Genomic DNA, 18271 nt, shown 5'->3' on the forward strand with positions numbered 1-18271 from the left:
GCCTCGGAGAAGGGGCGCGCTCTGCGTGACCCGGATGTGCTCTCCTTTCGGTAGGCGGAGGGGGCTGCAGAGAGCTGGAGTGGTGAGGAGGCAGCCGTGCACCGTCCTCAGTATGCAGCGATTACTCTTTCTGCCTTTTAAGGCCTTGATGGGAAGCCCGGGTCTCCGGCCCCTGGTTCCTAGGGTGGCGCCTAGAGCACAGGTACCGGCCGCAGCGGAGTCGAGTGCGGAAGCGGGCATGGGGTGAAAGGACCTGGGGGAAGATAGTAAGACAACTGCACATGATGTTTACGTAGCTCCTTAAAGTTCACAGCGCATTTTCTAGTGTCCAGAGACCCTGGGTTCGGACTGGACCTACCACTCACTAGCTGTTTATTAGTCAGTTAGTCCAGGTAACCTTTCTGTACCTTAATTTCCTCATCTGTAAATTGGGGATAACAGTATGTACTTAATAAAGTTGTGAGGCTTAAACGATTTAATATACATCAAGCGCTTAGCACATAATAAAACTTAATTTTTACCCATATGATTTTTGCCAAAAGCCCCCAGTTAGGGACTATAAGTCCATTCTATGGAGAGGGAAATTGGGGCATAATTTGTCTGAAGCTACGTAGTTAATTAAAAGCAGGAAACCTAACATGAGTCTTCGGACTCAGGGATGGAGTCAGAAGAGAGTGTGTATTCCCTTAATAAATAACTTGATTTATTGTTACGTGTTAGGAACGGGGAAGTGAAATAAATACCAAAAGGCTCCTGCCCTGGAGGAAGTCACAATTCATCCATTAGTCAGTCATTTGTCAGATCTTTATTATAAAGTCTTGTTATGTAAGGGAACTGTTAGAAACAAAGGTAGCAGGAGGGAAAGAGCCACACCGACCAGACACAGCTTACAGCTTAGTGGAAAATAGAGACAAATGAACCTCAAGTACATTACAGTGTTTTAAGCTGTATTAGGGGAGGTACAGTGTGCTGTGGGAGGGATCTATTGCAGATGCAGGCAACTCTGAAACACTTCCCAGAGGTGACATCCAAACAGATCTGCAGTAAGTGTTACCAATCAGGACAAGGTGTGTCCCAGTCAGAGAGAAATCATGTTTAAAAACCAACAGAGAAAAAATCCGTTATCTAGGTGTAGAGTTAAGTCTGAGAGAAGGATAAAGGACCAAAAGGTTTTTGTGATGTGAGAATAGATTGGAGTGAGGCAAGACTGGAGACAGTAAAACCAATTGGGAGGTGGATGCAGTAATCCAGAGAAGAGATGATGGTTTACCCCAGCACTAGCAGTGGAGATGTGGCCATACAGGGCATTCCACTCCAGAGTGGGACTGAATGTGAGTAGCAGTGGAGTAAGGCCTTTCTCTCTTTCTCGAGTAGTAATTTGTCTGTCTTGACCCTTAGTGTGGTTGCAGCTGTGGGATCAGATGCTCCTTGAGGCCAGGGCAATACAGCACCATCTCTGAAGTAGCTTTGCAATCTGGAAGGGGTACAGTGTCCCTTCCCTCAAAGGCTGCTGAGCGGGTGGTGGGCCGATGGCTCCTGGTCTGCAGTGGAACAGTGGCTGGAGCAGTTATTCTTGGTGGAGTGACTAGGTGAGTAATTTGCTCATAGCGAGTCAGCTATTTGGGACCAAGAGGAAAGGGATCTTAGGAATCATCTAGTCTAGCTCCCTCATTTTACATATTCAGACTGAGGCTTAAAGAGAGAATGAGAGAACATGTCTGAAGGCTTGCCTGCCATAGAACAGTTGAGTTTCATTAGTAGGAGCTTGGTTTAGTTTTAACTGTTAGTTGTGCATTGTCTGTGTATGTTTTCCTACTATAATCAGAGTTGAAATCTGTCTCAAATATTTTTGTGTAATTTGTTTGAATTAAACCCAAATAAATTTCATACATCACAACTGGTTCATATGCCTTTTAGGTTTCTTTAAATCCATGAAGAGGTTTGATAGATTTGGGTCTTACTCCCAACTCCCCATTTACAGTATTTTTGTTGTTGAAGAAACCCAACTCATTTGTCCTATGGAGTTGCCCACAGTCTGGGTTTTTGTTGATTGGCACTTGTGGTATTATTTAATATGTCCAGTTGTCCCCTGTATTTCTTGTATACCAGTTGTTGCTTGATCAGATTCAGGTTGGTAGGCAGGGAGCAAAATACTTCATAGATTATTAAAATGTTCATAAATATACTGTGTCTATTAGAGAAGTCAACAGCCATTGATGATCATTGCCTAGATCCATTATTTCATTAGAGTTGCAAACTTGTAATGTTTTATTAGCGCTACTCTAAAGAGAAGCTTTCCCTCATCAGTAATTTGGTTATCCTAAGGTACAACTTATATAGGAAAGGCAGGATAAATACTTGATTCTTTCCCTTTACTTATTAATTTTCAAAATAATAAATTGGTTCCCAAGCATCCTCCAGAGGTGACCAATAAAATGCTTGAGCTTTAAAGTATTATTATGATCATAGGTTTAAACATATTTGAAATGTTTCAATTTACTGAGCTGATGATGAGTTGATTAGATTGTCTCATCTTTAGTCAGTGGGAACCTCTTCATATTGGTTCCAGGGTCTTTTTGACAGCACTCTAGGAACTTTTGATTCCTTGTTTTCTGGGAAAGATGTTCCAGGCTCATCTTACACATTTCCTGCCTCAGACCTAAAAGCAGCCTTTTACTATAGGTGAAAATACTTACTGGTGTTAAAAAGTATGTGTTCCCTAAATTGTGTCCACATTACCTATGCCCTTATTTCAAAAGATATATTATGTCTTATATAGGCTGTTAGTGGAAATGGCAACAAATTTGAATTTTACTGCCATTAAATTCACTCAAGAACCTAAACTGTTGTATATGTGTTAACAGATCTCTTCCCTGTGTAAATGAAAAGCATTATTCATTTAGGGTACATTCCTTAGGTCTAAGGGTTGATTTTATCTGTCAAGAGATGCTAATGAAAAAAGTAGGGAGAGTTTAAGGATTGAGTTAAAAGTTAAGAAAGGATTGAGAGAACAAAGACTAAAAAAATTTGTATATGATGGCAGCTGTTTCTGACAAAATTCTAAGCAGTAAGAAGATAGCAAGATGTCAAAAGAGGATACACTGAAGTTATGTGTTCACCTGTAGAGGAGTTAATTTCAAATCCACATGTTGTAAACCATTTATCTAAGCAGGAAGAATATAGAAAGATGTCAAAAGAGGATACAATGAAGTTATGTGTTTACCCTTAGAGGGGTTAATTTCAGATCCACATGTTGTTGTAAACTTTAAGTAATCCAGCATACATAAATATTCTAATTTCTTTCCTATTTAAGGTTGACAGAGTCTGGCCTCTCAATGGTAGATTGGCATTTAATAAAAGAGATGAAGCCACCTTCAAGCCAAGAGGAATGGGAAGCAGAATTCCAAAAATACCAGCAATTTCCAGAATTTAAAATGTAAGTATGTTACAAAATCAGGTCAACATCCCACTAGGCCCACTTAGTCTTTTGCATATTTAAACATTTCAGAATGGTTAGATTCCGTTATCTCTTGATGCTTGGCTCAGTTATGTTAAATGAGGTGCCTACTCTAAACCTCCAATTCCAGAGTGATTCTGAGGTCACTGATGAGAAGAGGGCAGACCTATTGAGCTTCAAGACTGAGAATGTTCCTACATTCTACTGGGAAACAAACTTTCTTCTTTTCTGACTTCCCTTTTCACCCAGCTTGAATCATAATATGACATTGGCAGAATTCAAGTTCATCTGGTACATGGAGTACTCACACCGAATGTGGGGTCGCCTTGTAGGCCTTGCATACATCCTGCCTGCTGCCTACTTTTGGAGGAAGGGCTGGCTCAGCCGCAGCATGAAAGGACGTGTTCTTGCCCTCTGTGGTTTAGTGTGCTTCCAGGTGAGGTTTACTCAAGTTTGGGAAAGCAGAGATGCTCCCAGGAGCTTCCTAGTTGGCATTGTTTTTAAGGAGGTAGTCTTTGAGGCACTATAACAGAATGGGTAAGAGCATGGATTTTAGTGTCACAGTTCTGGCATTGACCCAGCTCTGCCACTTAGGAAAGCAAGTTGTCTTACCTCTGTAGGCTATGTTTTCCTTACCTGTAAATGGGGATAATAATAGTGCCTGCCATTTAGGTTGTATGAATGTTAAATGAGATCATGCATCTAAAGTACTTAGTTTAGTGCCCAGAATTGGGAAACACTCAGTAAATATATTTGTGTAACAAGAATTAGAGTTTCTTTCCCATCATGACTCTCTTTCTGGGTTCTCACCTCCCTTTTTCTAACTTACCTGCCATATGGGAAAGTAGGATCCTTGTGCTAGAGTGGCTACAGAAGCAAATAGGAAAATTCCAAAAGAGAAACATTTTGTGGGATGAAGGATCTTAGAGTACAGATGTAACTGAGAAATATTCAGATTAAATGGTAATTAAACTGACATAGGTTGAACTCATGAAGAAAAGAACTTTGAAAGACTCCCACAGTTAAAGAGTTAAGTGAGACTGAGAGGAAAGGAATATGACAGAAGGTGCCTATGAATGTATGGGTCAGAGTATACAGCCCTAAGGGAGAGTCTCAGCATCAAAGAAATACCAAATTTGATCAGGAGAAAGCTAATTGGTTAATTTAACTCAAAGTGGTAAGAATATGAATCGATTAGAAGAAATTAAAGAAGGAGATGGAAGAGATGAAATAGAGCCAATAGAAACAGATAATAAAGAGTTGGACATTAATGAAAGTCTAATAGTAACTAAGGAAGGTCAGTAAAATAAAGTAAAAGGTTATTTTGGAATGGGAAAAAAACACTGTAGACTCCCCGGGAGGCAGAAACTTGAAGATAGCAGGTAGGGAGGAAAGGAGGAGGAAGCTGAGGGCTGGCAAATCACACCTTATAATCCTTCATTTTCCATTGTCCTATACTTATGAAATCAATATAATTAGAACATATCCAGGGTAATTGTTGAAGGGAGAAAGAAATGCCCAGAATGATTTCCTGAGGAGTACTTAGAAGAGGTGGGAGAATCCCACTTCTTTGATATGATTCTACTGGCTTGAGAGGGTTGAGTGAAAGGGCCATTATCTTATCTGATAAAATTGGAACTGACAGTTGTTTGGTTAATTGGAAAGGTCAGTTAAAGCAGGGATTCATAGAATAATAAATAATACATATCTTAAACCATGTACTTTCGTTACCTTTTTTTTTTTTAATGAAGAGCTAAGTCCTATTCTTTGAGTCCTCAAATTGGAGTTCATTTTCAGATCTCTTGCACCCCTGTAAATTATCATTTATTTTCCTTAAAGAGGAGTGGGGACTTTGACTCTTGCAAAGCAATCTGCCTACAAAGCCTTATAGATTGTTGTGACTCCTCCCCACCTCCCCAGAAAAACTTTTATAATTGTCTATTCCCACTAGCTTGACAATAATTGTTTTTAAGTAGTTGTCTTTGTCAAAGCTTTCCCAAAGCATTCAATCTAGTTTTTATAAAAACTTTTCATTCTCATATTTCACTGGTTTACATAATGTTAAATTATATCGAGTATTTGTAAGGTTTTGCCTGCAGACATGTTTTTGTGTACTTTTCTATACTTGGCTTATACTTGAGTAAAATATTAGTCTAATCAGTGGTTAAGTATATATGTTACTGTCTGCGGCAATGTGGACAGGTCATGGTTCCTGGGATACTGGGGCTACAGGAGGGTATGGAAAGGAGAGGTCATGTAGCAAGGCCTCCTGATAATTGATGACTCACTTTCTCAGATAATAAAGTTGAACAGACAATTTCAATATTGTTTTATTTGCCTCTTCTCTTTTTGATTTGAGGGTCTGTTGGGATGGTATATGGTGAAAAGTGGATTAGAAGAAAAACCAGACTCCCATGACATCCCTCGGGTCAGTCAGTACCGCCTCGCTGCGCACCTGGGGTCAGCCCTTGTTCTTTACTGTGGCAGCTTGTGGACTTCACTCTCACTGCTGCTCCCTCAGCACAAGGTAGAAGTCAGCCTATATTGTTACCACATCTGCACAGATGCCGACAGTCTCAGAGAAATGGAAATTCTGGTTCTAATGGGAAATTATAAGTCAGAATGCATGAATCTGCTTAGTAATATTTACTAATTATCAGAAATTAAATATAACCAAAGACTAGAGAAGCACTGAACTTTGGGAATCTGGATAGCTTTGAAACTGCAAAGCAAAAATGTGCAATTATTCTTCTGAGCTGGAGCAACTCATTTAAAGGAGAATTAGTATAGGAGCCAAATATTTTGTCTGCATTGCCTATTGGGAAAGGTGAAAACATGATTTTAGAAAAAGTGGGAAAGAATACAAACAAGAGATATCTCAGTTGCTTTACTTCTGACTCCCAGAAGGATGGTATATGGTGAGGTGAGGAAGGCCAGAATGAGCACTATTTCTGGACATCTGGTGGTATATGAGAGCCATATTGAGCTGTTTGTTCTTTAAACAGGACCTACCGTTCATCAAGTCTAACAGTATATATATAGTAAACCTTAGTGATATTGCTTGAAACTATTTTCTCTGTATGCTGATTAAAGAAAAAGGTCTGACCTCAAATTGTCACTTGGGTTTGGCCTTGGAGATATTTGCTGTGTTTCATAGTTCTTGCAGTAGTTTTTTCTAGTGTTTTTAAAAATGAGTATTATTTTAGGTATTGTAGTCATGGTTGACTTGGATGACCTTCACGAAGTGAAGTTTGACTTTTAAGTAAGATCATCCAATAGGTAGTTGAAACAAGTAGCCTGGGTCCCAGTAAGGACAGGTATTGTTGACATGGCAGTCATTCCCACAGGGAAGCCAGATGGGGTTAAAATACTGGTATAGTAAACAGTCCACATCTGAATAATTCCTGTTCTCTTTCAAAGCCAGACTTCTAGAATGAATTGCCTACATCTGTAGTTACTGATACCCCATTCTTTCTGTTCAGTTCCTGCCATCTGTTTTCCCATCCACACCATATGAGCATATCCGCACATTCACTCACACACTTACACGTGTACCCACACACTCCTCAACACTCAACTGAAATGGTACTTGTAAGGGTTACCAGTGACTTTTTAATCATCAATTAAATGCTTTTCTCTGTTTATTTATGCTCCACTAATTACAGAAAGGATTTGAGATGATAGTCAGACATATAGTGCTATGTTGTCCAATACATTAGTGCCATGTTATCCAACACACATGTGACTATTAAACTTTAATTAATTAAAATTAAATAAGTTAACTTTATTTAAATAACTTATTTACTTAAATGTTAAATAAAATTAACTTCTTATTTGTCAGTTGCTCTGGCCTCATTTTAAGTCCTCCTTTAGGCACATACTGGGTAGCACAGATAATAGAGCATTTCCGTCATCACAGCAAGTTCTGCTGGACAGTACTGATATACTGTCCTGTGATGTCTAAGTAATGATACCTAACTCTTCACATACTAGGTTATAAACATTTCAAGGGCAGCACTCTGAATTAACTCCTTTGTATCTTTATGGTTACCCCTTTATAAGTACTTAATAAATATTTGTTGATTCACTGATTAGTATCAGAAGTTGGCTGTAGTAAAAAATAAAAATAAATTTTGATTTTACCAAAACGTTAAATGCAAGAATCTACACCCTTGGATGTTATGTAGTTGTGATTCTGACAGTATGTATTTGCTAAGCGCTAAGTACTATACACCACATGAAAATTCTATTAAGCCACCTCGTTTCAACCATGGTAAAGCATTTTTCCCCTGAACAATGCAAATCATTTATGAACATACATATTGTATGTATTACTCAACATACCTACTTGCCAAGCACTGGGCTAGGATCACTGTAATAAGCAAGACAGATGGCAGTCCCTGCCTTCACAAAACTTACAGGGTAGCAGGGAAGACAGATAGTAAATGTGTGAATTTAATAAAATATAATATATGTTAGAATATCTGCTGAGAATATTTAACCTAGGCTAGGGCTCAGAGAAGGTCTGACCTCAAATTGTCACTTGGGTTTGGCCTTGGAGATACTTGCTGCGTTTCATAGTTCTTGCAGTACAGTTTATCCAAGTGATTTTCTTCTCTTAATTTAGTTGCCTGAAACCCGTCAACTCCTGCAGTTGAGACGATTTGCTCATGGAACAGCAGGCCTAGTGTTCCTTACGGCTCTCTCAGGTAGGACTCTTCTCATTAGTAATGGCCTGTTTTTGTTCCACTCTTCAGGTAGGATCTCTTGCTTAATGCTTTGTCCTTTCCTCTTGCACCTTCCTGTTTCATTTTCACCCCTGCCTCTCTTACACCCGTCATATTCACCCTCAGTTTTCTATTCTTCCTCCCTTAAAAAAATCCTGCCTCCCAGTTAACTGAACAAAGATATTGAGAATCTATCTGGATCCAGACTGCCTAAGTTCAAATCCTGGCTGTGAACTATATGACCTATGAACCTTGGGCAAGCTTTATAACCCCTCTGGGCCTCAGTGATCTTATCTGTAAAATGGGGATGATGGTAATAGTATGTGTAATACAGGTGAAATTCTTAGAACAGTACCTAGCAGGTAGCAAAAGCTATATAACTGTTAGCTGTTATTATTATATAAACATTATTGTGATTATTATTACCTTATACAAAGATGAGTCAGACAAAAGGCCTGCCTTCAAAGATAGTCTTAAGTGAACAGTTCACTGGGGCCGAGACGAACACAGGACTTTTTCATTCTTTAAATCACACCTCCATATCTGCCTCTACTTTCCTCACTCTAGAACTGTACTGTCCAGTACATACATTAATCACTAGCCTCGTGACTATTTAAACTTATATTAACTAAAATTGTATAAAATTTTGAATTTAGTTCCCCAGTCACACTAGCCACGTCTCAAGTGCTCAATACCTACACATGGCTAGCAGCTGTTGTATTTTCTCGAAGATAAGGAACATTTCCATCGTGGCAGAAAGTTCTGTTGACAGCACTGCTCTAAATAAAACCATCAAACCAGTAATCCACTCAAACCTCCTCCTCCCAGACACTTTCCTTTTTGGTGGAAGAACATAAATGCCATTTATAAAAATAAGGAATGTGATCTAAACATCCCTGAATCTTCTTTGATCCTAAATTAATGAATCAGTCATCATTAATTCAAAATACCTTCTTTATGTGTTTATCTAGGATTTAGTTTTTGAGTCTTTTTTTTTCCATGTTCATTCAACAAACATTTTTGAGCACTTGGGAAAGGTGCAATAAACAATAAAAAAAATATGTCAGATGGTGTTCATTACTGTAAAGAAAAAAATAAAGCCGGATAAGGGGATAGAGGTGGGGCAGAGAGTGCCAGCTTACATAGAATCACTGGGGAGATCTCTTTGATAAGATGGCATTTGAGTGGAGGCCAGAGGAAGTGAAGGAGTGAATTATGCAGATATGTGGGAGAGGAGCATTTCCAGAAGAAATCAGTACTCACTGCAGGGTAAGGAGGGCGTCAGAATCACCAAGGGAACTTTTCCCAACTCATGTGTCTCTCTCTAGAGCTTCTAGTCCACTCTTCTAGGGGACGCATGCCAGAATCTTGTGGCAGGAGCAGGTGAGGCTGCCGTTGTTGGTTTCTAGCTTCCTGTGGTGATTGTGATGTCCATTCCCTACTTGAGAACCCCTACTGGGTATTTTTCTATTCTTCTCTGGCTATTCCTCTTTTTTTTTTTTAATTCCTTTTGTGTAACTCTAGGATGATAAACTTTTTCTATGTCAGAATTAATGTGTGATCTCTTCTTTCTCTTATTTTAATAAATACCACTTATTTTGGAATACAGGGGCTTTTGTAGCAGGGCTGGATGCTGGGCTTGTTTACAACTCCTTCCCCAAGATGGGAGAATCTTGGATCCCAGATGATCTTTTTACCTTTTCCCCCATCCTGAGGAATGTTTTTGAGAATCCCACCATGGTGCAGTTTGATCACAGGATTCTGGTAAGTCTGGCTTGGAGGTTACCTGCTACTGAGCACAGGGAGCCTTTCAGAGGATTTGGAGTGTCTGAAACACATACCAACAGTGAGAGAGGAGAGTGGGAACTAGATTGCTTTTTCTTTTTAGAAGAAATTTAGTACCAGTTCTCCAATGTGATATTTTTGTCCTAATTACTCATACCTCCTCCAGCCAGATTCTGGCTTTCAGGATACTGCCAGCTTCTTAAAGTTCAAATATGTTTTTATCATATGGCAAATAATAACTTCCATCAATCCTGTACCCATGTAGGAGAGTTATTCTAGCAGAAATGAAGCTGAGTAGAGCAGAGAGTGCAAGAACACTCTGTGTTGCTGAACCAAATCCCCGAGGAGCATCACAAGTACTTCTCATTTTATTAAGGCTGATACTTACTAGGGGCCTGCTGTGGGTCAGGCTGAGATTGGCTGAGTGGCCTGGGCATGATAAATTGGGGCAGGGAAACAAGGAGACTGGCAAGGAGCAGGAGTGCTATTGCAGCAATGTTGGTGAGAGTGATGGGGCTCGAGGCTCCCTGGGAGTGAGGTTTGAGAAGAATGGTGAATCAGAGAGAAGTTATAAGGAATAGATGATTGGCTGTGGGAATAAAAGTAAAGAAAGATGGGGGAAAAAAAGGTAAAGAAAGATGAAAGGAGACTCCAGAGTTTTTTCTGTGGCATGCTATAAACACAACCAACAGAAATGGGACCATTGGGATGAGTGTTGAGCTTAAAGATGGAGGATGTCATCACGTTGAAGTATGTTGAGTGTGTGATCATAGAACACCCAAAGAGAGTGGTCCAGAGTACTCAACTATCCAAAGGGCATTCTGGAGCTTGGCCAGTTACCTTGTGTGGCTCAGTCCACACTTGCCACTCAGCATTATGGAATAAATATTGTCTGGTTGAAATTGTCATCATGGATAGCTCTGAAGAGGAGAAGTGAAATAGATGTAGAGCATGAGATAAAACATTCTTCTTAACATCTTGGAAAGGAGGAGACCCTATTGCCAGTCCCAGACACTCATTCTGAAGGGGTAAAAATAGAAATGAGAATAAGACTTCATATCTTTTTTAGTAGCATTAGTTTGGTAGCACCACCACCTTTTACTCACAGTCCAGGAAAACAATAACCCTTATGTGCTGGGTTCAACCCTGCTTTACAGATACAGGATTAGAGTAGAGGTGAAATGAGGAATAAGGATACAAAGAAGGATTTAAAAACTGGGGACCACCCTGAGGGACACCCACATTGGAAGGTGGCGAGGATCACTGAGAGGAAGTATGCTCAAGTGACTGGGGAGGAACCTTTAGTGTAGCCTTGAGCAACACTGATTTAAGTGGCCAGCATAAGAGGAGCATGGAAGAGACTGAGCCCCTTCAGATGGGGCGGCAGAGGTGGTCCTCTGGGCCTGGGACAGGACAGTGCTTAGTGGTTACTCCGTGGTTCCAGAGGAGGTACCCATAAAGTGGGCAGAAACCAGAAGGGTGGGACATTTCTTCTGGCACTTGATGAGACTCTTTCCTCCCTGCAGGGAATCACTTCGATTACTGCCATTACAGGGCTCTACTTCCTCTCCCGGAGAGTCCCCCTTCCTCGAAGGACCAGGGTGGCAGTGGGGACTCTGCTAGCTTTGGCATATACCCAGGTACTAACCCCTTCTTTCTGGTCTGAGTGTGTCCCCAAAGCAAAGTTCTAAAAGAAATGTGACAGGGTAGGAGGATATATTTTCAATACTTATAATAGACCAAAAGATTAATCAGCAGAATACAATAAGGAAAGGAGATCGGTACACAATTCTCACAAGAGAAATGATGAATGGCCAATAATGAAAAGCTGTTTAGCCTCACTCATGATCAGAGGGGAACAAATTAAAATACTGAATGCCATTGTTTTGTGATTATGCATGCCAATAATGCAATTGTATCTGTCAGATTAGAAAAAAATGGGGGGGAAAGGTAATTAGGTATTGGCTTGGGTATAGAAAAATGAATACTTTCATATATTCTTGATGAGAGCATGAGTCGGTATAGCTTTTTTCAGAGAGCAGTCTGGCAGTATCTTTTAAAATGCTCAATGTGTAATCCTTTGGTCCAGCAAATTGATTTATTAGTGCCTGCCCTAGAAATATGCTAAGGCACAAAGAGCTATATGTAAAAAAATTTACTGTAGAATTGCTGATAGTAAAAATTTGGAAACAACCTAAATATTCAACAACCAACTATGGTTCATCCTGTAGAATACTATACAGTAGTTTAAAGTAATATGCTCTTAAGACATATATTGATAAGTGAAAAAAAGCAAGTAACAGAATAATGTAATTTTTAAAAGCACAAAACTGTGTTTCTCCACAAACACACGTGTGTAGAAACTGGTAACAGTGGTTACCTTTGGGGAGGAGAACTGGGATAGAGGGAAGGATAATTCAGGGGAATTTTAGGTTTATCTATTTTGTTTGAGTTTCCTTCATTGTAAGCATATTTACTTCAGAATTTTAGAAGTACATTCTTTAGTGTTCTGATGGGAGATGTGGGAGTTTGCATATTTGGTTACTCACCATATGTCGGCTCTGAATTTGTGGCTCATTCTTTGCTTCCTGTTGTCTTCCCTTTGCCACAGGCAGGCTTGGGCATTAGCACTCTGCTGATGTATGTCCCGACTCCCTTGGCTGCCACTCACCAGTCAGGCTCCCTGGCTCTGCTCAGTGTTGCCCTTTGGCTCATGAATGAACTCCGAAGACTCCCAAGATAATTCTCGGAGGATCAGCTTCCTAGGACTGAAACTGTGCTTTTGAGAGCTCATAAGACAGCACAAGAACTTGGACTTTCTAAAGGATGACCTTGGCATACCAGGTGGTTTCCAAATTGGCCAGTTTATTTAAAATTCTTTGTCTGCTTTTGAAGCAGTCACTTGATCAAGAATGTCATTAAGTATGGTTATGCTTAACTATTCCCTTTTAGATTTCACACTGAATATCAGGTTTAACATAGAGAGAGAAATGTCTTCAGTTTCCTGCTTCTTAATAGGCTATCTCAGCCTTCTTAATGTTGGCAAGCTCTTGGTTCTACATGCGTGATCTCTGTCTCCTTGACCTTCTGAGTCCTGAATTCTGCCTAAGTAGAACAACTTTATGTTCTCAACTTCATTCCGTCAGATGAAGATTCAAGGGGAAGGATGGCATACCTTAAAGTGGCCAGATAGCCTGTAGCAAGAAACAGCTAGTGTCTTCTAGTATCCTAATTTTCAGAAATGGGGAAAGGGTAGGTCTTGACAAGCTTAATGTCTATATGCAGCAAAATGGTTTATAAGTACTTAGAAAAAGGTAATTGCTACTAGTAAGCCACTGGAGTCACCAAGCACTAACCTAGTTTCTCTTCTGATGTCCAGGTCAGATAAATGGGATAGTATAAATCAGTTCCTGAAAGGGTTTCCTAGCAGCCTCATGGAAAAAAAAAATATGGCCTTGATGGTGTAGTATTCAGATATTTAAGCAAATTGTTGATTAATGAATTATGATTTTGGTCTCTGTTGGTATTTTACAGGGCTGTTTTATTCAACTTTATTTTTTAATCAGTAATTTGTGTAAAGGCATCAGAAAAATAAGAATTGAGGGATGAAGCAACCCAGCATTGCTAATATATTAGATGACAGTCACAAGTACAATTCCAGAGTGACACCATCAAGGTGAAATTTAGATTATAAATGTAACATCCTCATTTAAATTAAATGGGTTATATAAGTTTGGGATGGATAAAACTGGTTTCTTATCATTTCATATGAAGACGACTTAGGGATTTCAGTTGCCCACAGGTTCAGCATGAACAAACAGTGTGATAACACTAATAAAAATTAGTAATATTTCAGATGTTATCAATAGAAGTGTCACAGCCATAGACACAGCCTCAGTGCAAGTCCTGCATTTCACTCTGGGTATCAAATTTAAGGACGTTGACCACTAGTATGTATCCAGAGGAAGAGCCCAGGATGGTAAAGAGTCCAGAACCATATCACACAGGGAACACTTGAAGACTCTAGGGGTACTTAGTTGGAGGAGAACGTGGGCAAGATTCCTGCCCTTGAGAAGTTGAAGCCCTCTCATGCATAAGAAGGAATGAGCTTCCTTTATGCTGCAGAGCTGGGAGCAGTGGGTGAAAGTTACAGAAACTAGTTTTTAGTTTCTGTAACTTTAGAAGGCAAGAGTAAGTTGGACTAAATCAAATGCCCACTCAGGTCAGGTTGGTAGAGACAGTGGCAAACTGGAGAGCAGCAGGTGCCTCAGCTAAGGGGCTAAAACCACTGCTGAGTTCTGGCCTGCTGCTGCTGTGCAGATCCACGGTTGTCAAATCTGCCTGGTTTTTTGAAAGAAGCCAGATAGCTAGATTTTTATGTGAAAGCTCTCAAGGATTGGCAACCAATTTCAAAATTTTTTAAACATTATTCTGAATACATCTGGGAGCCATAAATGACCTAAGTTTTGCCTATTAGTAGTCTCTGGACTAGATGATCTTAGTTCCCTTTCAACTCCCAATTTTCTGTGAGTTTCAGTGTGACCACTCTCAAGTGGTTCCTAGCAAAACAAAAGTAGACAATTTGTCTTTGATTTCTGAGAAATCCCAGACCGTATGCTATTGATATGAATGGTTCCTAGCTTCTCACATTAGAATCTTTAGAAATCCTAAAGCCCAGGCCTCACCCAAAACTAGTTAAGTCACAATCTCTGGAGGCAATAAGGGACATTTTTATGTTCTTCAGGTGATTCCAATGTGCAGACAAGTTTGAGAACCACTGGCCTAGGCCTAAATAGCCTAAGTTTTGACCAGTTTATTCCCATTTCTTCTGAATTTCCGCTCTACCCTATCTCATTTCATCTGCTGTATTGATCCTATAAATGTGTTAATGGAGTATCCCCTCTTCAAGATAGAATTCTTTAAAGAAAGGCAACTGCAGTCCCTGTGACAAGTTCCCATACCATATATCCCGATCCTTGAACTAAGGTTGTCCTTAGTTAATAACTGAGTTAGCAGAGGGCAGTCTGATCCAACCCAAAGAATCATCTGTTAATACTTACACAGTTCCCTCCAACAAAATAGTAATGAATGAAGAAAATAAGTTCAAGTTTCATGTTTCATGTTTTAGTTTGTTTTTCCTTTATTGAAGATGAATGAGTTAAGAAAAATAGATCTGGTTGCATTTGACTATATAATTGTAGATGCCATTCTGTACACTCCTCGTGAATGGAGACTATCTGAATTATTTTTGTTTGCATTATTCCCAGCATGAGACATGTATCAAATATTCCATGAACGATTGGAAAATGGGTTACAGACTGATGTCCCAGACACCTCCTTCAAAATAAGTCATCACATACCTAGAAGATTAAATGAAGTCCCCTTAATATTTTGAAAGGTCTCTCAACAATTCTGTCAGTTGTTATTAAACATTAAAGAAAAACTCTTGGCTTTCTTAATCAACCCAGAATTTTTTTTCTTCAACTTACACTGACAAATACTGTCCACTGTGGCAGGGGTAACAACTCACTACTGCCTAAAGTGATGCTGGCTGCCAAGCCAACACAGAGGATCATGATACTGGGATAACCAATGTATGTGTAGCAATCCTTCCAGTCCTGGAATGAATGGTGGGTTATAGGTTGGCCATGTCCCTCCATAAGGGAGAATGCATCCCTTCTCTAATATGCATTGCACATTTTTCAACACTGACTTAAAAGGATTTAACAGAACTTTAAGAACAGCTCAGCAAAACTTATGTGAAGCATTAGAAAAATAGGCAATCTTAGCAACCCCTAAAAATGATGCATTGTAGGCAACCAATATTTTTCTAAAATGAGAAGGGAGTATCTAATGGATGATAATAAAAAGTGCCTTTCAACATCGCAGAGTCCTTAATTCAAGGCAGAAATAATGGAGACAAGGCATATACTTCAGGGCTTCAACTAAAGGGTAATTGTGGAATGAGAATTTCAGACCAACATAGTGACAAATACCAGAAATCAGTGTCTTTCTAGGATCCTCGCACATTTAAGACTGGTTTAGCTAGTAAGGGGCAGAGCCTTTACCACCACTGTCTTAGGCCAAACTCTGGCAGGTGGTCTGTGAAAGGTGCTGCTTAGGAAAGTAACAGGGCTACCTTACATTGGGAAGATGGAGTGGTAGGTTGCCAGAGAGTATGTATGAGTGGCTGCACTGAAAAAAGAGGCTCAGAAGCAGACATGTCTTCAGGCTTGCCTGAAATTGTGCATGCATAGCTATCAACATCCTGTCAGATTTTTTTTCAACTTTGGTTTTTATAAAAATGGCAAGCAATGATTGAATATGTATTAAAGTAGAAAGCCCTTGTAATGTGAGTAATGTTTCACTTTTACAAATAAAAGGATCTCCTTATTGCTCAGACTTCCAGAGAAACAAAATGGTCAATGAATGTATGCCTCCTCTGTCCCTCTAATAGTACTGACAAACTAAGAAATAATGACACATTAAGGCAGAGGGAAACACTTGTGTAAATAATACACGCAAAGGGAAATATATTGGGATATAAAAAGTCCTCGTTTTTTAATAAATAGTGTTTATAATACCAACAAAATCTTCACAAGTTTCAGAAAGCATATGGCCCTTGTGGTAGGACTTTTAAGACCTGCATAACCTAAGAGATTAATTTGAGAGAATTGGAGGCATCCATTGCTACTTTGGCCTTAATTCTTAATCCCAATTGAAGTTACATTACATATCAAGCATAAAGGGAAATTAAATGTTAATTCTGAATTAGTTCAAGACAGCAAAAAAGGAACAGCACTTTGTTTCTGTAAGGGAGTCTTGGTACTGCCCAGAAATTACAATCAAGCTCCCTAATGAGGTAGATCTAATAGGCATTTATACCTTGAAGTAATTTAGATTGTAACTGTCACATGATTTGCTTGGATGTTGTGGTTAAGAAAATTGTACAAAATTAAGCAAATTGTTTACAAGAGACATCTAAAATTTTAAAGTATTAAATACAGAATGTAGAGATGTAGCAAACAGTACTATTTCTAACAAAGTATTTCATATTTTATTCCTAAATGTGAGCAAAACAATCATAAATGAATAGCAGAAGCAGTTACAGAGGTTGGGCATGGTTGGTTGTATTACAAAGAATAGATTGTTGAAAATCCTACTATTTGCAACAACATGGATGGAGCTAGAGGGGATTATGCTCAGTGAAATAAGCCAGGCAGAGGAAGACAAGTACCAAATGATTTCACTCATTTGTGGAGTATAACAACAAAGCAAAACTGAAGGAACAAAACAGCAGCAGACAGAGTCCAAGAAGGGCCTAGTGATTATGAAAGGGAAAGGGTCGGGGACCAGTGGGAGAAGGGGATTAAGGGGCATTATAATGAGCAATCATAATATAGGTAGGTCACGAGGAAGGCAGTACAGCATGGAGAAGACAAGGACAATAGCATCTTACTACCCTGATGGACAGTGACTGCAGTAGGTCGGGGGGGACTTGATAATATGGGTGAATGTTGAAATCAGTGTTGCTCAGGTGAAACCTTCATAAATATCAATGATACCTTAACTTAAAAAAAAAGAATAGATTGTTGAAATACACAATATTGTGGGAAGATTCTGTCAATGTACATTTCAGTGTAGCTGTCAAAGGTGAGCATGTATCTGGTACAGAGAACAGAAAAAAGTGGATCCAGGAAGCCACTGTGACTTTACCTATATTACTATTGCTCTAGGCCTCAGTTTCATCACTCATAAAATCAAGGGGTTAACCAGACCTCTTAAATGCCAGCTTCAAAAATCTTCTGAAATTTCATGGTGTGGGGGGGGTCATGGAGAAGACAGTGTAGCACAGAGAAGTAGTGACTCTGGCATCTTACTACATTGATGGACAGTGACTGCAATGGGGTATGGGAGGACTTGATAATATGGGTGAATGTAGTAACCACACTTTTTCATATGAAACCTTCATAAGAGTGTATATCAATAATATCTTATTTAAAAAATTGTATAAAAAAATCTGAAATTTATGTTGATTGCTGTTGGAAACTACATTTCCATCAATTTTAATGTCAGGGGCTATGGATAAAGTGAATGACCACTGGCTCTTTTGGGCATCCTGCTCTTCTAAACCCAAGGTCAAAATCCTCTTCCTGAAACTGTATTACTTTATTACTACCTTCTCTCCTGCCTTTAGTTCCTTAAGCCAATGGTTCTTCCTCTGGAACTGGCTTCAGATCATCTTGTCTAGCCACTTTACTGGCATTTTATTTTACAGATGAAAGATGAACCAGAGAGTACC

At 39.4% G+C, this 18271-nt stretch overlaps 1 protein-coding gene across 3 annotated transcripts; it reads left to right on the forward strand.

Moving 5' to 3' along the window:
• Window positions 1–27: 27 nt before the first annotated feature.
• COX15 (cytochrome c oxidase assembly homolog COX15) lies at window positions 28–16372 on the forward strand. Of its 3 annotated transcripts, XM_017664382.3 has the most exons (9): window positions 28–202; window positions 1399–1589; window positions 3314–3436; window positions 3707–3893; window positions 5817–5984; window positions 8085–8166; window positions 9794–9948; window positions 11496–11609; window positions 12581–16372. In XM_017664382.3, the coding sequence occupies exons 1-9, from the start codon at window positions 35–37 to the stop codon at window positions 12710–12712; spliced, it is 1320 nt and encodes a 439-aa protein (XP_017519871.2). In that variant the 5' UTR covers window positions 28–34; the 3' UTR covers window positions 12713–16372. The 3 variants fall into 3 exon arrangements, with proteins under 3 accessions (XP_017519871.2, XP_036857128.2, XP_017519873.1); XM_037001233.2 differs by lacking the exon at window positions 5817–5984; XM_017664384.3 differs by lacking the exon at window positions 1399–1589 and having other exon boundaries at window positions 66–202.
• The last annotated feature ends 1899 nt before the right edge of the window (window positions 16373–18271 follow it).

The sequence above is a fragment of the Manis javanica genome, chromosome 7, assembly GCF_040802235.1.
Source record: "Manis javanica isolate MJ-LG chromosome 7, MJ_LKY, whole genome shotgun sequence".
NCBI classification, from domain to species: domain Eukaryota; kingdom Metazoa; phylum Chordata; class Mammalia; order Pholidota; family Manidae; genus Manis; species Manis javanica.

Bases quoted from the DNA above. Each gene is read 5' to 3' on its own strand.
- COX15 (XM_017664382.3), top strand. From the start codon at position 35: ATGTGCTCTCCTTTCGGTAGGCGGAGGGGGCTGCAGAGAGCTGGAGTG. The intron at 3,894-5,816 runs GTGAGGTTTACT...TTTTGATTTGAG, and splicing joins GTGGTTTAGTGTGCTTCCAG to GGTCTGTTGGGATGGTATAT. The intron at 9,949-11,495 runs GTAAGTCTGGCT...TCCTCCCTGCAG, and splicing joins AGTTTGATCACAGGATTCTG to GGAATCACTTCGATTACTGC.